The 22,851-nt window shown below is 35.7% G+C and overlaps 2 protein-coding genes across 3 annotated transcripts; one reads left to right on the forward strand and one right to left on the reverse strand.

The window, feature by feature from the left end:
• Window positions 1–4,867: 4,867 nt before the first annotated feature.
• LOC121427791 lies at window positions 4,868–16,133 on the forward strand. Of its 2 annotated transcripts, none has more exons than XM_041624351.1 (5): window positions 4,868–5,032; window positions 12,071–12,193; window positions 12,916–13,054; window positions 13,540–13,632; window positions 15,053–16,133. In XM_041624351.1, exons 1-5 carry the CDS (start codon window positions 4,874–4,876, stop codon window positions 15,241–15,243), a joined length of 705 nt encoding a protein of 234 aa, XP_041480285.1. In that variant the 5' UTR covers window positions 4,868–4,873; the 3' UTR covers window positions 15,244–16,133. The 2 variants fall into 2 exon arrangements, with proteins under 2 accessions (XP_041480285.1, XP_041480286.1); XM_041624352.1 differs by lacking the exon at window positions 4,868–5,032 and adding an exon at window positions 7,645–7,842.
• Window positions 16,134–20,820: 4,687 nt separating this feature from the next.
• Window positions 20,821–22,391, reverse strand: LOC121428126 (beta-1,3-galactosyltransferase 1-like). The gene has a single exon (XM_041624719.1). The coding sequence runs from the start codon at window positions 22,347–22,349 to the stop codon at window positions 21,330–21,332; it is 1,020 nt and encodes a 339-aa protein (XP_041480653.1). The 5' UTR covers window positions 22,350–22,391; the 3' UTR covers window positions 20,821–21,329.
• Between the last annotated feature and the right edge of the window lie 460 nt (window positions 22,392–22,851).

Here is a 22,851-nt window from a genome sequence, read left to right on the forward strand (position 1 = left end):
GGACGCACATGTATACTATGATTATTCCAATTTTCAGTCAGTCAGCAGCACCTGTACATGTACTTTGTTATGCTCGTTGATTTTTTCTCTTTTATTAAAATCAATCTTTTGTTGGGGTGGACTTGTCCTTTAAGGGTCAAGCCCCCCCCCCCCCCCCCGAAAATTGTCGATTTGAATTGGTAGAGAAAAATCAAAATTCCATCAAAATCAGATGTGAAATAAGAAAGTTAAAACACTGTTTAATAAGTTTCGCTTATTTTGCACAAAACAGTTATATGCACAACTCAGTGATATGGAAATGAGTGGGTCGCGAATGTCTCTCACTATTTCTTTGTTGTGCTTTTGTTTGAATCATACAATATTTCAACTTTTACAGATTTGAAAATAAGAATCAACTTGACTTAACCATAAAATGTTGAAATAATGGCAATTCCACATGTTCAGGGAGGAATAACATTTTGTTTTACATGACAATGAGAAGTAAATAAAAAATGTTCATGTTTCATATAGTAAAATACAAAAGGAAAGGTGAGTGGGTGACGTCATCAGTCTGTTCCTTTGCATACCGACCAGGATGTGCATACAACTGTTTTGTGAAATTAAGCGAAACTTTAAGATGTCATAGCTTTCTTATTTTATATCCGACTTTGATGAAATTTTTAGTGTTATGCTTGTTGGATTTTTATGATTTTTCTCCTTTTATTCAACTCAACTTTTTATTGGGGTGGACTTGTCCTTTAAAAACATTTGTTTAAATAAACTTAAAGGTAGGTCAGTTTGGTAATTTTCCATTTATTATCGTTTTTTTCTTGTTCCTAGTATAGAAGTATGTAAAGCGCAAAGAGATTCTGTTGAATATTATGTGCCATATAATCATCTCTTATTTATTATCATTATTGTTATTATTATTATCATCATCATTATCGTTATTATCATTATTGCTGTTGTTATTATTATTATTATTAATCCACATGATTTAATTGTTGATGGAATATTTTTTTTCATATCTGAATTCAAAGATGGAATTTCTTATTTTAGGTTTGAGGGTCCGGTATGGTCGCTTTCTAAGTTCACTCTTGTGTGCCATACGAATGATACAATTTGCAAGATGCTAAGTTGTAATCATGTACGTGTGTCTCACCAATAAATGATTATGGTAACATATACTTTGTAATTATAGTATTTATTATTTTATTCATTCATTATCTTAGTATTTTTTACCCCAAAAAATGCATATTTAAAATATATGATTGCAATCTTATGCTATGCTGAGAAGTATTTTAATGTTGCTAAGCGAAGAGACTAGTGTGCCTATCAAATAAGATTTAGATGGGAACTTCACCCTGACAAAAAGTTGTTGAAAAGATGGCAAAAAGAATAAATAAAAAGAATATTGCCAAAGGTTTAAGAAAACTCCAAAGGATAAAAAGTTATTTCAATCATTTGATTTGTGACGTCATATGCCAGAAGCTTGAGATTTCATTGATTTTTTTTAAACATATTATGTTTAAAAAAAATCAATGAAATCTCATTTTCTCAGAAAATTGAAAAATGGTTTTTGCCGTACTTTCAGGATATCATTAGACATTTCAATTGTTTACGACCGTTTTATTTTGTTTCGTAAAAATGAAACAAAGTAGATTTTATTCAAAAAGTAAACAAACCATTTCACGATTCATTAAAAATATGAAATTTATGCATTTAATACTAAATAACATAATGTGGGGCAGCTTACTCATTTATGACGTCACAAATCCAAAAATTAAAATTCTATTAACATTCTTAATCTTTAATGGATTTTCCTCAAACCTTCACCTAAATTTGTTTTTAATCTTATTTTTGTTGTTGCTATTTTTACAAACTTTTCTTCATGGTAAAATTTCCCGTTCAAAAATAAGTTACTATACCGAGAGTGGTGCACCCTTTTGAATTTATAATATGCGTTTCTTTTGGATTATCATGACTTGGCAAGTACTGTCGTTGAAAAGACTTTGTTATTATTTCATTAATGAATATCCTTTAATTTTCATTAAGATTTTATTTTCCAAGTATTTCGTTGTACAGTGCGTATCAAATACAATAAAAAATACGGGATAGTTTTGAAAAGTCTATCAATATTTTTTGTAATTATGACGTATATATTTTGATGTTTTTCAAGGGTGCTTTCATGTCTTATCTTTCAAATGCAATTTAGAAAATTGGGTTTCGATCATGATTGAGCGAACGCGAAACGTTTTGGTCAAGGGTTAACAAAAGGCTTGCGCAAAATGGCAAAAACAACTGATCATCAGCCTTCTTGCTAATTGCTTGTTATTTATGTTCTGTTGGATATAAAATCTTAATCTAATCAGTAAACCTCTTTTTTATCGTTTCATTATCTCCGCCATAATTTTCTGATTCTAATCATTTATTTACATTGTTCTGTTGTTGTTTTTTATATGGTATCTTTCAGCAGTCTTTTCATAAGTAAAAGCTGAAAAAAAGACTCCAGTAAGGGGATTCGCATTATTAAGCATCTTGAACATAAACTTTTAAAAAAAATGGATAGGACCAAATATTATTAAACCTTTTGATCCCTAGTTGATCTTAGACCTCATCATCCCATAGACACATGTGATATTACACAAGGATCATATTTACTATACATGAACATAATTGATGGAGAAATTAAAAAAATGAGAGCAAGTTGAATAAAAACTAGCAAGAAGTCTGAGGATTAATATTGTCTAATTTTATGCCATATAGCATGTATTAATATCAAAATATAGACATCATAATTTGAAACAAAATTTTTAGAGACTTTTCAAAACTGTCCCGTTTTCCCGTATTCACTGTATATTACTTTGTATTCTGATTTTACGAAATCATTTGCAATCATCATTCTTCTTGCATGACCAGACGTACATGGAGATTTTTAGGATCAATGTTGGAGCCAGTAGGTAATTAAATGTATGTATTAATTCAAGAACTCTAATCAATGGTCTCTCTGTGATGTATTCCTTTCCCTTCTTTGCAACTCCTTTATTCCCGCTGTTTGTCTTTCTCTCTCTCTACATCTCTCTCTCTCTTCATTGTTGTAGATACTGCTGTTGTTGATTTTTTTTCTAATGACATTTGTTATTAATCGACAATCTGTGCCACTATACACTGATATATGCCCTGTGTTTATATAGGACAGTATTTTACTTTGAAATTCTTCCATTTTTTTTACTCTAGCGTTAAAACTTTGCAGCCTTACAACTCCATGTTTCGACCTTTTTTCTTCCGACATTCTGCTCCATTCCTCCCCTCCCCCCCCCCCCCTCCTAGTCTGCTGGTCAAACCCTTAACTCGAGTTAAGGGTCTGAATGTGCAGCCTACTCGTGCCTTGTGTACTGAAGGCTCTACAGCAAGTTTCTTTATGTGCTAGTCTTTGCGTGGAGGCACACTTGTTGATCAAAGTTCCAATGAGGGTCTGTGCCTGCAGACTACACTCCCTCTCCCCCTCCCCCTTTCTTTGTTTGCCTCTCTCTCCTCCTCCCAATCTTTCTTTCTTTTCTCGCATTTCTGTTCTATCTCTGCTCTCCTTTCCCCGTTCACTTCTGCTAAACCTTTGGCCACGATGTGTAGTTTTACTTGATAAATTTGACGCGTGTATTTTAGATAAATATTCTCATTCTATACATGTAAAAAGCCAACAGTCTATATTAATTTTGATAATACATGATAAAAGAATCCCGTATCCATCTATGTAGGCAAGTTTGTTATTGGAACTAGTATAATATGTTAATTCATCATAAGCATTGTGTCACTATGCAGTTGATTATTTCACGTCTATTTTTTTAAGATTCTGCAATTCAGCCTTTGGCCATATTGGCTGCGAATGAATTTTCATTAAACCCTTACTATAGCATCCACCGTTTACCATTTACCAAATAGTAATAAGAGAGACCAGTGAACGATCACATTAGTTAATATGACAGGAAACAAATCAAGCAGTTGGTCATCTACTATCATGTAATGCAATCTAATTTAGTATGAAATTGTTTATTAAAATGTAGCACTAAGTTGATTTCCAATGATTATTTAACAATTAGAGTGAATTATTCAGAAATATAAGACATAGTGAATTATATCACTGTGATTATTGTTATTATTGTGTCTTTTTGATAGTTTTATCACTCTAAACGCTTAAAAGGGAAAATTAAGTTCGGGTATTCAATTACGGTATTATTCACATCAAAATAAGAACATAACTCAGTTTATGCCAAAATGAATTACTCTTCATTATTAGGGAAGATCAATTCATTTTGGTATCAGTTATGTTATGGTTAGTGTGAATAATACACATGATCAGTTATAACAGCTTAAGTGTCCATAATATTGGAAAGGTGCATGTAGTACACATAATATGCATCAGCCACTGTCTCCGATGCTGATGGCTAGATATGGGCAGAATAATCTACTTAGTCTCGGAATCCTAAGCATATATAGGAAAATCAATTTGGGGGTGTTGCGTGTATTGTTCTCCATAGGCAGCACCCCCGTGGATTCCGGTTGGTGTTAAAAATGGAGAAATGTAAGCCAAATGAGCTATATTTGCGAGCGAATTCCCCTTTTATTCTTTTGCTTGTCAAATTTCCAGCGGCCGAAATAATTTTCAGTCTGAACTATTTTAATTTTTTACTTGTCAAATTTAAATCAGTACCCCAGTAAACAAAAAAAAATCGCTCCCAGGTGGTCCTGTGGTCTGAGCGATGTTCCTAATAAAACATTCATATCGCGTTATCTCAGGCCGTCAGTGGTCAATTTGGCTCCGGTAAACATCAATGTTTCAAAGTCCCATTATAATGTTGTATAGGCCTTCATTTGATAGGCCCAATCGGCATATCGAATGTTGGATGGAATCATGACTGAAAGTTTTTGGAATGGTAGACGGGGTGATGAGAGCAATGTTCAATGGAAAGTTAAGAAAGTAAGAGCATTGCACACCATGAAGGACCATGGGGAAGTCGAGCGAGTATATGATGAGTTTGCAGAATACTTTGATGAGGTATGTATCCAGTCGTGCCAATAGAGATCCTTTTGAGATTTTGAGATTTTAGTGGTTAAGTATTTTTTTCCTCTCTGATTAATATCCACCTGATACGAGAGTGAAGTGAGCGAGAGAAGAGTATTTTAATGACGATTAATTTTGACCATAAAAGTAATGTTTATGTAATGAACAATACCGAGCTAACTTTTGAATTACATTTGAGCAAGCAAAGAACGCAATCTACAGTATATTATGAATACTTTGATAACTGTGACAATTTATAGTCAGATTTTATATGCTATAATTTCATACTTGAGTGTATGATAATGTAATGCTTTATAAAATGTACAATTGTATCTTTTGTGAAATATATTTTCCCACTGGAATTGAATCCAATGCCCCGTTTCGCTACCCTATTAATTTTTATTTTTTTATTTTGGCATTTTGGCATTTTGGGAATTTTGGAATCTCCACAAAAGCGGAAGTGCATATCTGGTGGATTGCAGAACTCCCATAATGCAAGGCATAAACCTGAGTGATATATCGATTCAATTTTCAGTATTTTCATTTACACCTCAATTCTATTTTATTGTTTGGAGACTTGTGATCGCATATAATTGTCCCGTGTTTTAAACAGTTATTGCAGAAAGCCATACGAGTTGTCGATATACTGTGCTTTAATTGAAGCTTGAACTGTGTTATGTAATTCTTCATTATATACTGATATAAGCAGCCCAAACGGTTTGATTCCTGCTCCTTTATTTATTGTTCCCTTTATCTGTTTTATTGTATCCTTGTTGTTGTTTTTTATTGTGCATAACGTTTTTGTTTGATTAACCTTTAAGGCCTGGTCACACCGCCCGAGCGTTGTTGGGGCGGTCATGGAGCGGAGAGAAAAAAAATCATCATCACTCGCTACCGTTCACCATTTTAGATTTCGATTGTGTTTTTTTTTTTCGATTTTTGTTTTCGATCTTTTCCCCAATTTTGTGAGCGAAATTCGACCCCCTCTCCCTACCGCTCCACGACCGCTCCAACAACGATCGGGCGGTGTGACCAGGCCTTTACAAGGGCTGGAGATTTGCTTCCCTTTGGTATTGCTATTTCTTTGTGGGACATATAGATTATAATTACAATGCTCAAATTTTTGGAGAAAATGAAATCTATTAATCAATTACTACCAGTGAGATTTGTTACAATAATCATTGCATGCAGAGCCCACGGCTACATTATGTCAAGTTGAATTTTCGGTCTGCTGGCTGCTAAAAATACATTTAAAAATAATAGGATGCATATCATAATCATCTCACCTAATTTCAGATCTGATTGAAGCTCTGAAAGGCCCAAACATTTTTTTTTTCTAAACTTCCTATTCGCCGTTCGAAGTTTTCAAGTACTAGTATATAGTGAAAAAAATTAAGAAGAAAATGGAAGAAGGAAGAATAATATAAAACAAGGTGTGTTTTGCTGCGTCACTGTAAAGCTATAGCAGAAAAAAATTATAAAAAAAATATTGATGAAGGTTTTAAGAAAATCCATTAAAGATTATTATGATTTTAAGCTTTGGATTTGTGACGTCATAAACAAGCAGATGGTCCATATGCTATGTAATATAAAATGCAAGAATTTCATGTTTTTGATGGTTCCAGCATGACTTATTTTTGTTTCTCTTCTTGATTATCTATTGATATACAAAAGGTACAGTAAAACCATTTTTAATTTTCTGGGAAAATGACATTTCAATTATTCCCCCCCCCATTCTCTATATGTACAAATGCTGTTCGAATGTTACGTCACATTTCACATAATAAAAATTCTAATAACTTTTTAATCTTTTTTTCCTTTAAACTTTAGTAATATTTTCTGTGTTTTTCTTCAATCACTTTTTTTTTGGTCAGGGTGAACTTCCCCTTTCAATTTAGTGTTAACTAAGGGTTGAAGTTAGTGTGTGGTGTGGAATTCATACTAGAGCGGAACAATTGCCAAGCCGGAAATAATTATCATGTAACTCCGGCATCATGGCGTACAGGATTTTTTTAAAGGGGGGGGGGGAGGGGTCAAGCTTAAATGCTGAATGAAATAGGTCCTCACATATAGGTCGTTTCATACCCCTAAAAATTGTAACATGTGCAAATTAAACAAATTAAAGGTTTTCACCTCGTAATTTAGGTCGTCCCGTACGTACCTCAACAAAAATGAGAAGGAGTTCAACAAACTTTTAGAGGTGGGTTGAATTCTAAGGGGGAGTGTTTTAGGTTTACAATGACTGAAAAGGGGGTCGAACACCTGTAATCACCCCCCCCCCCCCCCTCTGCGTACGCCAGTGTCTGGCATTTGGCATATATTTGACCATAGCTGTGTTCGCAACACATTATGTGCTCACTGAACCCCCATAAAACATTCGTGACCTATATATTTAAAGCACACACAATTATATAATCTTATTTGGGTACGAATGCTTATTGTTGGGTTCAGCTAAAGTGAACTCATCATTTGCTTCCTATACAACCCGTTCCACCGCTGTACACACATCCATTGTCATTTGACAGAAGATAAAGAAAACACTGAAGTAAGTTCGATCGAAATAGCAGCCTGGCGTTAGACTTCAATCATTCAATGTGTATGAAAAAGATGTGTGACTTGACCCGACCGTGGTGATGTGATATGTGCAGATGGCAGGGGAACATGACGGTACATCACATACTAGTAGCTATGTAGATGAAGGAGATGTAGGCAAGAAGGTAGACAAAGTACGAGCATTACACACACTAAAAAATCATCGAGAAGTAGAAGATGTATATGACGAGTTTGCAGGATATTATGACGAGGTGAGTGTACAACCATATTGTTTATAATTCTCCTAAAATGGTAACAATATGCCAGTAGATACTACATGTACACGGTCAATGAACAGGATCAATTGGAACACCGACAATGGTATATATAGCTCAACTCACGGAGTATCTGAAAGAGCAGGGAAGTGATATAGGTAGAAATAAATGCGTGGAGGTCTTCTTCTCCATACTAGGAATTTCCCAAGCATTTCTTCATGGTGAAATTTGACTTTCGTACTGTAGGCCCGGACTGTAGGTGCAGTTAAGTCAACAGTGAAATAATTCACGAAAATATATTTGACCATACCATTTTCGGATCCCGGATATGATTTCGACAGATTCCACGCAGTAAGGGATACCCAATCACGTCTGGGCCCGTCCTACAAAGAGATACGATTGATCCAATCAATCTCAACTGTATGGAAATCCATCCATAACATAAGTTCTTTCTACAGGAAATGTGGAAAGATAATCACACTGAATCTTCAAGAGAACGATGAATATAATGCAAGTATCTAGAAAATATTTTGAACATATTTGCAATTTAGATGATGACGTTGTTGGCTGTCCATAGTTATGGTTGATTGAATCAATCGTAAATCCTCGTAAGACGGGGCCCTGGCCTATACCACCAGACCTTACCGAATGGTTTAAATACGGTAAATGTAAGGTTTACACCGTTGGAATATTCACTTTTATTGCCCAAATAAAATAATAATAATAAACTTCATATTTTTCGTGTTTACTTTCAAGTTCTTGTGTACCTTATGCAGACTATTCACATTCATACCAAATCATCGAATACTTCAAAACAAAAATACCGAGGCAAAGTGGAATTACGTTTCTTTTATCATACAAATGGTCTATAGATATAATCTAGCCATGCTTTGATTTAGTTACGTAAAGTCAAAGTGAAATGTTCGATGGCAACCGAGCGAGTCAATGGGAAGTCTTCGACTTTTAAATTCTAGTTCAGTGCCAGGATATTGCCATTTTTTCATGAAAACAAAACAAAAGAAAATGAAAAGAGGGGAGCAAAGGGGAAAAGGAGGTGAAGAAGAAAAAGAAGAAGAAAGAAGGAATGATTGCAGAAGGGGCGAAAGAAGTGAAAGAACGGGACATATCTTAAATAAGAAAAATGATGCTCATTGTATGCCCCCCCCCCCTCCGACTGTTCTACACTAATGAATAACTTGATAGAGAGTATGCGGGATTTTAAAGTCTGCTGACGCTCATGTAGTTTGCTAGGCAAATGGAATAGTCCCATTATTGTTATCAATGCTGCCCCCCTACATGATTTACATGGCAGGGTATAAATGGAAGACTTGCTGGATGCATCCCCTCTGCCAACGCTTGTAGAACTGTAGAAGTACATAGACCATGTAGACGGATGACGTCACATTTAGGTGAAACAGAGAGGTTTCGCCAAACCCCTGATGAAAAGTAGAAGTACTTAAGAATTATTTGTTCTAGAAAGGTGTTACCAGTCACTTTCTTATTGCTTACTTTGTCCCAGCCCCTTATATATCCCAGAATTTTCTGAGTGCATGATGTGGAAAGTGAATGCATAATTTTGAAAGTGTTGTGGAGGTTGTTTTTGTCGTTGAGGTATATATCAGGTAGGGACCCAGATTCGGACTAAACAGTGCGTATAAAAAAGAAGTAAAATTGTATATCAGTAATATCCTGAATGTTTTTCTGCATTTAACATCAGTAGCAAATGACGATATAACTTTGAAAAATCTTTCAGCTTGAGTGAGCACCACTTACTTTTGAAAAGTTTGTGAAAATGATTTGCGCAAAAAATAATAAAAGATGGGCGTAGAATATGAAGAAACATGGACTTTAGCTAGGACGATTGATTTAAATACTGCTTTACTTGTTTCCTCGCCCAACACACTTCATAGAGCGAAATTGCGCCCTTCCCCCCCCAAAAAAAAAAAAAAAAAAAACCCAGACCATCGTGATGATCTACTTAACACCGTGACGGATTCACGTGAAATGACTTGGGTTTGATTTACGTTGTCAAAATTGGGAAAAAGTGGGGAAAAATAGTAAATGAAATATGGAATATTGCCCCACTTTTAATTATAAAAACTTAGAGAAAGAATGCTGGAGATGTCTGAAATAAAGAAAAACATTACATCAAGGTATGGGGTTAAAATGTTAATTAAGGCAATGTTAGGGGCCAAAGTTGTGAGAAAACGTTTCAATGTATTGGTTTTATTTTAATTCGTTAAAACGAAAAAGAAATGTATGAGAAATGTACCGCACGGTCAGTTTGTATTCGCCTTTTTCCTTGACACAACTTGAAAATGAGCATTTCTGCGAACTATACAAAGATGGACAGTGCTCACTGAAGTGTAACATTCAGCCAAATGTCCACTGAAATTTGATAGATGAGACCTTAACCCAAGAATATATGTTAAAATATTATCCCCATGTCGTATATTTTTTTACTTCCCAGGACGTTTTACAAAGTGTAAACCTTATGCCGAATATACCTGGAAAGTGTGACAAGCAAAAATAAAGATAGAATACATTCCGCTTTTAACATGTTTAAAGGCTCGGTCCCACTTGTGCAGAGAGGATGTAAAAACGGAAAAGAATCTTGCCATCCGTTTGAAAACGTTATGTATCCGTTTTGTTCTCTTTGCATACGTATTCAACACGCTCTACAGTGCGTATCAAAAAAAAGTTTACACTTTGAAAAAGCCCTGGAAATTAAAAAATGTACAACATGTGGGTAATTTTTTCACATATAATCTTGGGTTTGGGTCTCATCTATCCAATGAAAGTAAAAGTTTTGACAGAATGTTACACTTGAGTAAGCACTGTCCATTTTTGTAAAGCTCGCAGAAATCTGTTTGCGCAGAAATGCTCCTTTTCACGCTGTGTGTCAAGGGGAAAGGGCGAAATCAAACTTACCGTGCGAAACATTTCTCATACATTTCCCTTGCACTTTTAGTCAAATGAAATAAAACGGATACATTCAAGCATTTTGTAACAATTTTGCCACCCAAATTGAAATTTCAACACTTAGTTAGCACAACCTTTACCCTCATTATGTGCCAGCTGGATCTGAGGACATAACTGAATCCGAGCAAAAATTCATATCAGACATCTCGGCATTTTTTCACGAAGTTTTATCATTTAAAGTTGGTTTACATTTCATTTTTCATTTAATACTTGTTTCTCGACACTTTTCCCAAGCTTGACAATGATTAACAAAATGGAAATCAAGCCTAAGCCATGCCATGTAAATCACAGCTCAGTGTAAAGCAAATATCGTCATGATGGCCTCGGTGTGTGGGGGGAGTGGGGTGGGGCGCAATGCACTCGTCAAAGTGTTTTGGGCAAGGAAACAAGTTAAAAATGGTAAAAGATATCTTCAAATCAATTTTACTAGCTAAATTCCATGCGTTCTTCATGATTGGATGTCTACTTTTATTCGCATAACTATTCCAAAGTTCTGCGCAAATCATTTTTCACTAGCTTTTCAAAAGTAAGTCGTGCTCACTCAAGCGGAAATATTTTTCGACAGTTATATCGTCATTTGATTAAATGGATCTGTACCAATGTTAAAATGTAGAAAAATCTTCAGGATATTACAAATGTATAATTTGGCAGGATATTTTCAAAGTGTAAACTTTTTTTGATACGCACTGTATATCAAATCGAGCATCCGTCCACTGTGATTTCATTGTTCGCCCATTTTGTCCATTGTCTGGAACTGATGAAAAACGGATGGAGCCACCCCGAAATTCTGCTTGTCCGTTGCTCCGTTATGAATATGTTTTGTGTCCGACAGCCAGTTGGACCAGGTACCCCCGGTCGTTGAAAATTTGGTAGTGCGACACCTCACAGGATACATGGGAAAACGTTATAGGCAGAGTTGCATGTTATTTTATTTAATTTTTTTTTAATTATCGCCACGCGATACGTAAAAGGGAAATGGCTGGCCAGGGATCCATGGGTCCTTGCTTCGGTTGCTTCCGGAACTGCTTGTTGCTGCCGGCGAAGAAACAAAATAATCTTGTCGATATACAGGAAGATGTACTTGGATCTAGTATTAGATTAAACAAAAAAAAACTTCAGGAATTATGTTTTGAGAGATTTCGTTTAACATTTCGGCTTCATAGAACTCAAAGTAAAGGAAATCGCTGCATTTAATTACGCATTTCTGATCATTCTCTTTCACCTTTCTCATCTGATACTGCAGCTTGTGTTATCTTTGGAATATTCCGGACCATACTTCACTTCAAGAACAGTCGCCAGGATAGAACCGAGGAAGGATGCAAAGATGCTGGATGTTGCGTGCGGGACAGGATTACTAGGTGATGAGGTAGGTAACGATTCCTTTCCTGATCCTTCGTGGTAAGGCAAAATGTACTGTCCACCAACTCCCTCCCTATTCTTGAAATATTCGGCGTTTGTCGTTCCATGCAACAAAGATATTGAATATAGAGTTAACCATCTAAGCTTATAGCAACATTTTCATGAGCTGAGCTTTCCATACCCCTACCGTAAGAAGAAAGGAAACATTTTGACAGTTTAATATTGCTTCCCACTTGATTGAATTGAATTAATTATAGAACGTCACTGGCAATTGCCAACATTTTGTTCTATACAAGAAGTACATAATGATAGCACTTGTTCTTTTATATTTATTATATGAAATTTGGTTGATTAAAAAAATTCTGCCAAGAACTAAAACAATTGGATTGACAACTGATTAACTGCATGAGTTATTTATTGCCGAAACTTATTTAATCATAATGGAGACACATCATTTACACATGTATGAACAAGTGAATCATTTATAATTTCATGTAATAATATAAATAGCAAAGTGGAGATATGACATTATCAGCCCACTTAATGAATATTCATGATGGTGTCCATATATTTTCACAAAACAAACGATGAACTTTAAATTTGAAAACGTCGTTATTTTTTGTCTGATTAAGATGAAATTTTCAGCACTTTGCTCTATTTATTTTAGATATGAATACTTTTAGCTTGGACCACCCCCTTTAACTCATTGTCAATATATTGTATTTTTAGTTACACAAACTGGGATACACAGAGATTGTTGGAGTAGACCTGTCAAAAACATCCCTTGATGTTCTGGCAAAGAAGGGATCATACAGATGTGCCTTTCATGCGAACTTTGGACCAAACACTCCTTTAGATTTTGACGATGGTAAGTCATATAATACATCAATTTATTACACTTCAGGCGAGAGTTTTATTAGTAATTTTCCAGATGTGATGGCTGTCATTGATTGTGATTAGCTGAGAGGTAAAGTTCCTATGGTAACTGCATGCTCCCCAGAACTTCAGAAATTGAACTGTTGTCTCATTATTAGTTTTCATTTACACTGAGTTCGAATGCCAAACAAAACACGGGAGTATATAGTTTTGAAAGACTTCCATTGGAAAATGAATAGCCATCTCACAGCAAATGACTTCTGGCGTTCAGACTGGTAGGCTGGGGCACCCTCCCCACAAATGATGAATACATAAATGAATAAAATAAATAAATAAATGCATAAATAAATAAATAGACAAATAAATATATAAATAAGTAAATGAATAAATAGCATGTGTACTAGTAATGCACTGTTTAACATCTTATATTGTTTATTACATCATAATTAGATTAGTTTTTTCAAACTACTCTTTCAGGTTATTTCGATGTCGCCATGAGCACTGGAAGCTTCCTCCCTATGCATCTGAATGAGAAATGTTTACCTGAGATGATACGTCTTGTACGAAAAGGTGAGTACATCTTCTTTGAATATAAGGTAGTTTCCTTTCCATTGCAATATCTACAATAAACAGCGCCCCCTTCCAATGTTGAGATGCCCACAGGGAGCGACTGAATGGATAATCATCGCTATGTTTGGTTCTCTGTAATATTTCACGGTTTTCTTAATACAATATTATTGTCGCGGTATGTAACTGATTTATTATCCGATATGGTCCACTGATAATCCCTTTGTAGTAATGAGATAGTCCAACATGGATTGAAAAGTCTTTACTTGAAAATCCACCAGGGATAATCGGCCCGCTGTACCCGCACTGTTGGATGTCAGTCTCAACATTATGATACGTGAATATCAAAGTCTTTTTGTGCCGTCGCCATCGTCCATGTATTTTCAGAGTGTATTCAAAAGAGCGCCCACTTTCGACAATCGTGGAAATAATATAAATCCTTTCTTTATCGGGTATTTCCATAGAGAGTTATCCCGGGTGGGCATGTCAAATATATTGCTGTACACACGCGTGACCAAGAAACTTACAAACACCCCCTAAACGAGTTATTCTCTGTGTGCAAAATTACCCCCTTAATAAGTTTTTCGTAGGCCTTATTTACACATTTTGGCCCCTAAAGATGTCGCCAAAATATGACCTCGGGGGAAAAGCTTGGGGAAAAACATACCCTAGTTACGTTTGACTAGTCTTTAAAAAAAAACTTGGGGGGAAAAAACATGTTTGACCCCGCGATTGACCATTGATCATTCAAAACCACCCCTTTTTTCTTGAAAATCGGTGTTTTTATACCCTTAACGAGTCCACGCGCCAACCGCGTCCAAAACTGAAAAACGCCCCTTTAAATGCGTTTTTTTTTTGGTCACGCGTGTTTACAGCAATATATTTGACTGCACCCCCGGGAGAGTTATTAATATATATCTATGGATATTTCAAAAAAAAAAATCTTCCAAAAAACAGAAGAGGGCTTCTACAATGAACAATCAGTTTTATTTTCTACATATATGTCTTCTACATGATGTAAAGGTCTATTCTAATTTGGTGAGTTCTTCCTATCATAAAAAGGGCCCATGCCATGTTCTAATCAGTACCCTCTTTTTCTCCTTAAAGTATAATAGTTTTCGTCGTTTACAAAATAACTTGTAGGCCAGCAACATTACAGAAAGAGTTGCATGTGATGACATTCCAAGGAAGTAAAGTGCAACTTCATTTCCTCCAGATCAGAATGGCTGCACATTGTTTGTGTCGTTAGTTGTTGTTGTTCTAGGTTTCTGACTAAGCATCACATATATGGTTTCATAAGATTGTTTAATATGTTAAAAAAAATACAATTTTCATCAGCTTTAAGAATATTTCGGATTTAATTCAATTGTAATATCTTTCCAATCCTTTCTCTCTCTCGTTTTTTTTTCATAATTTACTGCAGGAGGGTACATCATCATCACAACTCGGAAGTACATATTCGAAGGAGAAACGGGCGATATGAAACTCAGACCTGGTCTCATCCAATTAACAAAAGATGGCGCTCTCACCAAAATAGCTCATGAGGAAAATTTGTATGAGAAGGACGGAGATGATCACGTGATTGGAATAACATTGATATATCAAGTTATGTGATGTTCCAAAGAGTTTCGATGAAAGCATGAGAGTAGAATAACTTGAAGTATCCAACCTCGATGTTTTAAAGGAAAATTGAGTGCATATCTAAAGATATATAGATACAAATAATAACTGTGGATTGATATTATAATTATTACAAGAGAGAGATGTGGCAAGCAGTTTTACCCCCCCCCCCCCCTTCGTCCCAATAGGACTAAATAATTTGGCGGGTAAAGGAAATGTTGCCGGACCAAGAACTGACGTAAAACTTAACCTTAACCTCTCACCAGCGTCGTACCCAGGATTTTCCAAAAGGGGGGCAAATTTTTTGGAGGATATTTAGTTTCAAGTTCAAAAGAGGGGGCACACGTCTGATTTCATTGCATTGTAAAATTACAAATTATAAAAAGGGGGGCACGTCCCCTGGATCAGTTGTGATACTCTGAGGTACGCTAGTGCCTCTCACACACAGAATGTTATGCGGGACCTGCCAAAGGCTTTCCCATCTGAGTTTGGTTGTAGAGTGTTTCATGAAGAGTTATTTTAGTGATATGCACTGACAGGAGTCATTAGCTACTGCAAATCCGTATATCTGATTTGCTGAACGTAATTAAAAAAAATGACAACTCTTTAATTCTACTTCGGTTGTATACCTAAACAATCTCTTTGCCTGGTCCAAATATTTCCAGAGCAAAACACTCTGGCCGGTCAAAATTCTCTAGATAAGAAAGTGGTAAAAGATCCCCCGCAACGAGCATATGCCTTGCTCAAGTTCTCTACTTGAGTATTTTCCTGTAATACTGTGAAAACTAAACAAATCAATGAACTAAAATTAAATTAGTACATGGGACGGAAAATGAACATTAATGTTTTTGTATTTTTGCAATAAAGATTTGTTTAATATTCCATATCATGATCTATGTAGACTTATTCAGATAGAGTATTACAGAGCTTGAACCCCCTTGAACGTATTAATAAACAAGTTGCCATGCGCCGGACGCGCGTTCCCGCGCACCGGGGGATGTATAGACGGCCGGTCGTAAAGAGATAAGATTTCTCTCCCCATGGGTGACGGGGGACATTCTGAATGGCCTGTAAGACCCTCTTCACTCGTTTGCATGTCCCCCGTCCTTTGATAATAGTTTGCTGGTGCCTGGTGTTATGTTGACGGCTAAATCACAAAAAGAAGTCGAATTAGTCTGAACAACTTCGTTTTAGCGGAGTAGCACGACTGTTCGAGCGTGGCTTTAATGCTTGGTCCCCACTGCACTTATACCTTGGTCACATTTGCTCAACGGCGGCCATACGGCGAGTCGAAAATAGTCGTTTTATTAATTTTAATTCATGCCACCTGTAGTTGGTACATACAATGTTAAAACAACTGTTGTTGACTCGCCGTACGGCCGCTGTTGAGCAAATGTGACCAACGTATTACGGATGCAGAGAGGATGAAAAAAACAGAAAAGAATCTTGCCATGATCCGTTGGAAAACGTTATGTATTCCGCTGTGTAATCTTTGCATACGATCTTCAGTGGCTTACACAATATTTTTTAAGAAGGGGGGAGGGGGGGGGGGTGGTCAAGCTGAGACAAATGGTCTTCACCATAAATTTTAGGTCGTTTCGTACCCAAAACAAATTTGACAAGCAGAAAAAAGGATGAATTTTTAGGGAGGGGTTTTGGTATCAGCAAATTAAGTGGGGTTGAACGCCTGTATTTTTTATAAACGGCCCTTTGAGGGGCATGGTGAAATGCAATTGAGTAACAACAAGAAGAGGTTTTTTTAATGCTTGAAATACTATTAGAGGCTGTTTTTATACAACAAACATAACGACAAAAACCAATGAAAAAAAATATATGCAAGTAACTTGTCATTAAAAAAAATATGAACTATGTACACTATAATACCAATTTGAAAATTGGTGCATTAACAAAAGGAAGGATAATCAAATCCCTTGAATTTCAACAAGATGCTTTTACAAAATTTGGAAAGATTAGATTTAACATTGAATAGCTGATAACACTCATAATGACATTGATATTAATAATGATTCTTAATATTACTTCTTACGTGCTCATCATTGGAAAAGGGACCTACTAAAACCCCGCACTAAAACATAATGACATTAAGGTTACACAATAAATATATTTCAAGAGGTTGGGCAGATGAAGAACAGCATTTAGCGACTGACAGATTATGGTTACCACATCGAAGTCTACAGAGAGATGTTCTATCTCCTTATGAGATATTGAGTGGATTCATCTATAAAAGGTCAAGTCCACCCCAGAAAAAAGGGTTATTTGAATCAATAGAGAAACATCAAGCAAGCATAATGCTGAAAATTTCATCAAAATCGGATGTAAAATAAAAAAAAGTTATGGCATTTCAAAGTTTCGCTTATTTTTTACAACACAGTTATATGCACAATTCAGTGACATGTAAAATAACGAGAGAGTTGATGATGTTCCGTACTCACTCTTTTTTAATTATTTGAATTGAACGATATTTCAATTTTCACAAATTTGACAATAATTACCAACTAGACTGAAAGGGTTTAAACAATTGCAATTACACATAGTCAGGGAAGAACAAAACGTTTTTTTTTTCACAAGACAATGAGGGGAAAATGAGAAGTGTTCATATTTCAGATAATAAATTACAAAAGAAATAGTGAGTGGTTGATGCCATCAGTCTCATTTGCATACAGAACAGGATGTTCAGATAACTGTTTAGCGAAATTAAGAGAAACTTGAAAATGACATAACTTTCTTATTTTACATCAGATTCTAACGACATTTTTTTTTCATCGTTTTGATAGTTGTATTTTTCTCGTTTTATTCAAATCGACTCTCTGTTGGGATTGACTTGTTCTTAAAATGTCGATTGTAAAAACGCAACTTTTATACCGCGGTTGCTCATCACCCGGAGCTCAATAGCTTACAAGAACTTGGCCATGACAAAGCCTACGTTATAGTCCATGGTTATTACAAAGGTTATATCCGCTTGAACACCACGTGAGTATGATAACAATGAGTCGATTTATTAATTATATGATACCAATGCCTCTTTACTATGGTTATAAATTTCATTATAACGCAATCAAATTCCAAAGTTTCACTTTATTACATAGATTATATCCGCTTGAACATCACGAGAGTATGGCGATGAGTCTATTTGTGAATTATACAGTGCGTCCCAGAATAAACGAAACCGAGATTTAGCGATCATTTATCATAACTAAATCATAAATAGAATAGACAAATGACCTATCAACTTGAAGCTTAGAAACTCCTCTTTCATCTGATATTACTTAGATTATTTCTTATTCACGCATGAGTGAGCAAAAACAATTTGAAGAAAGGATACCAAAAACTCATTTGGCGGGGGGTATCTGGGTTTCAAAGGAAAACCATATTTCTGAAAAGTTCAATATCTGCTCTTTAATTTGGTACCAAAATTACAGAAAATGGTCAAGAAATAAAAAAGTTCTGGTCATTTGAAATAAGGCTGGTATTTCCATAATTTCATGAGATAAACGTGTTTTCACCAGTTTCCCACAGAAGCTTTCGCATGGTGAACAAAATATTTAATTCATGGCTGATCTTCAACAAAAGTGTTCAGTGAGTTTGAAAACCAGCCTGGAGAACCTCTTCATTTTATGAAATTATTGAAATTCAAGCCTTATTTCAAATGACCAGAACTTTGTTATATCGTGACCATTTTCTGTAATTTAGGTATCAAATTAAAGAGGAGATATTGAACTTTTCATAAATGTGGTTTTCTTTTTGAAACCCAGATACCCCCTGCGAAATTGCATTTGCTCACTCATGCGTGAATGAGAAATAATCTAAGTAATATCAGATGAAAGAGGAGATTCTAAGCTTTAAATTGGTAGGTCATTTGTCTATTTTATTTATGATTAAGTAATGATAAATGATCGCTAAATCTCAGTTTCGTTTTTTTCTGGGACGCACTGTATGATTCCAATGCCTTATGGTTAGGAATTTCACTATAAAGCAATCAAAAGGTCCTTTAATTACAGTGACGAGACGGGAATCATACTTGACATCTTTGGCAGCGGATTAAAATTAATTTGTTCAAATATATGTCGATCCAATCTTCAAATTCAGTGTATACTGATGGCATTGGTCGAATCAATGCCTTGATTTGAACAATTAGGATACAAATATTTCCCTTATGTTTGTAATTTCATGTATCATATACTTAAAATGTAATGAAAATTTAAATGTAAACGGTAAAGGAAGTTCGATGTTACAAAACCTCTGAATATGAAATCAAATATTATTCAATATATGTATGTAATATTTTCTTTTTCATTATTGTGCAATTTCCAGGTGAGTTTAACCATGGTGTTGTTTCTATGAGAATAAGACAAAGCGGAGACCCACCCCCCCCCCAACCCGGCCCTGCATAATCATGCAAGAGCGGAAAAAATAACCATAGAGCTGTACCGTAGCTCCATGGAATAATATCACGAGCGCCCGTGTGCTTCTGTTTCTCTTTCTCTTTATGGTAACTCACGTAGAACTCGGCAGGGCAGCTTTTGGTAGTAAACAAAAAAGTTGGTATATAACCAATTACCTAGGAAACATTTTACGTCAGGTTAATCAATAATAGTGGCTAAAGTTTATTAGACGACATACATGTTTATTACTCTCCGGTCTTTATTCGATTCAGTTCAATTCAGTATTTATTTTTAAAATTCATTAAAAAGAACAAAATGAGAACAAAATTCTATATGCACAAAGAAAATATAAATAACATAAAACAAAGCAAAACATATCAACAGAACATAACTGAAACAAATAGTGGTGATGATAAAATTGTGGTTGGCACATATTTATAAAAAACATAGATGAACAAAACAATGAATGGAAATTGGGCATACACAAAAAAGCCATTGTGATGTGTAGTTCTGAGAGAAAGCCGATCTCTACAGAAAATTTGAACAGCACCAGCTCGCTTTCCCGAATCCCTATACCAACATTCTGAACTATAGTCATGATAGTTATGTGGACTTGTGTTCGCAATTCAATAAAATTTCAAATTAAGAAAATCTCTTAAAAAATACATATTGATTTTACTATTTAGGTTGACATCAAAGGCTCAACATAGGAGTAGAATAAATATGCCTTCACATGATAGTCAATAAAAGACGAAATGTCTTATCTCCAATGGGGCGCTTAGCCTTTACTGCACATTGAAAAAAAATATATATAAAAGATTCAGAAAGGCTAATTGAGCGCAAGGAAAAATGTCCAGCAAAGCACTTATTATGTAATCCGCCACCCCAAACCAACAATACGTCGTCAAAATTGATTTTGGGATTTTAGTGGGCTTGGCAAAAAGCAGTCATATTAATCAAGCATTAAAATAATGACCCACACCAGTGCATGTCGAAGATAATCAGTGAGAGGTTCAAATAATAAGGATAAAAACAGATATTTGAAATTTAGGGTTTGGTGAAGCATGACATTTCATTAAGCAATCTCAGTAAAACGCACAAGTACATGTTGTCTGGAAGAAATGACAAAGGAATCTAGTATCTCGTCTATTGTTTAGATTTACAAATCTAATTTGGGCAGTATGAAAAGAGTTGCCCTTTAAACGAAATAATTTTCTCACGTTAATTTTAAACATATATGTTTTTGTATAAATTATTTTGGCTATTGACAGAAAGCCTGTTTAGCGACCTATTGTTGCTTTAACAGATGGTTAATATTGGAAGACTGCAGGTAGAGTGGTGATCAGAGCAGACGTAACTGAGATTTCTGCCATTATGGCGGTTTCAATCACAGTCTCCGCGTGCCCGATTAGCAATGTTTTTTTTTCGATTCAGGATAACAATTCTTCCTTTAAATTGTGAAACTTTTTTTCTGTCTGTTTTCGGTGAAAGGCTAGCTAACCCTAAGATATCACCGAAGAGTTACCATGACCATATCCTGCGCACCATTGTTACTTTTAGTTGTATATCGAGTTTGTTTGGTTGACCGGGGACGATATCCAGTTATTAACTTGTTGGATCTATAAATCTCTCTTTTCTGTGCATGCTCATTTGCTTTTCTGCCGCAGATTTATATGCTTAAAAAGATATTTTTCCAAATCGCCAGAGAATGTACATTTCAGTTTCAGATAAATGTGGTATAGCTATGCATTGATTAAACTTATCGACACCATTGCGTCCGGATTCGTTATAATTGATTTTCTTCGAGAAGGATCCATTATCAGGAGTCTGGATCAATGTGATGCCAAGTTTTTGAAGACATAATCCGATATAAACATTTGTATTCATAACAAATGGGATGCTAAAGGAAACTTGGTAAATAGCTTCCACAACGTCAAAGGACAGTATATACCCTGCGCCGTAGAAAAAGGGTGGTAAAGTTCCATTAGGATGTAGGATATCAGGGGGTATATTGAAACGCATATTGTCACGCAATGCTTGAACATCTGTTATTACATCCCCCAATAGGAAATGTTTCTGGTCATGATCCCCTCTGAGGCGTTTGAGAAGAGTCCTTTGGTTCACCATGCTCCGCTCTTCAATTTTCATGACGTAGAGGGCGTGACGGCAGTGGTCCTTCACCCATCGAAACCCCATGATAATTTTCCTTGTTTGATTTGAATTGGAATCTACGAACTCGGTCGACTGTACGATGTCACCATAGTAGTACATCTCACCGTTGATGGCATCTTGGGTTACGTAATCGTGTGCGTCGATGTCGCCGATGAGGAACACGGTCCTGACCGAGCCTTCTTTCAGGACTGGCCAGTTTGTATCGTTTGCGTATGAGTCTCGAATCGCTTCTCTCAAAGAAATCTCTCGTGGAGTTGACATTACCAGAAACAGGAGAAATATTGGTTCTTTTTTACCACCCTCACCCATACAGATGTTACGAGGATTGTGGATATAGCCATACTCTTCGCCAGGTATGCGTTCAAAGTAACGAATATTTACATCACCATTAATCTTTCTGCTTTGATGACGATGGGCAGGTTCAATTTCCGCTCCAACTGAAGTGATACACGCATCCATTATTATCAAGGATCGTAGTGACGTGATAACGATGATGACGAGGACAATCATGGCGATGATGCGCATACTGTACCGATGATACCTGCTCAAAAAATTCACTGATAGAGGAACCAACATATCGATGAATGCAAAATAGACCAAACTGGCATTTCCAATTTAAATTCAACAAACACACCGTAAGGTATGGAGTCTCGATTCTAAATGCAGTATATATATCCCGGTATTGATTTGATTTTTAGTTGCACGGACCAGCCGGTATACTACAGGCGTTCCGACAGTAGACTCATTAGGAATACACATTCTAATATCAACAGAAAGTGTGACACCTAATCAATCACTCAAACATACCGTGCAAACAGGATTTATATAAATAGCGTATAGTTATAGTAGGATAAGCCAGTTTACCACCCCCCCCCCCCCACCCAAAGAAAGATGTTCAACGACCTAGAAAAAAAATGATATTTTTTTTTAACGATAAAATATTCTGAATATTTTGTCAAAATCTCTCTCATTAGATTATAAGAACATTTTTTTTAATTGCTTGGTTGCGACTCTTTTAGAAATAGCT

Source organism: Lytechinus variegatus, chromosome 14 (genome assembly GCF_018143015.1).
Source record: "Lytechinus variegatus isolate NC3 chromosome 14, Lvar_3.0, whole genome shotgun sequence".
NCBI lineage: Eukaryota > Metazoa > Echinodermata > Echinoidea > Temnopleuroida > Toxopneustidae > Lytechinus > Lytechinus variegatus.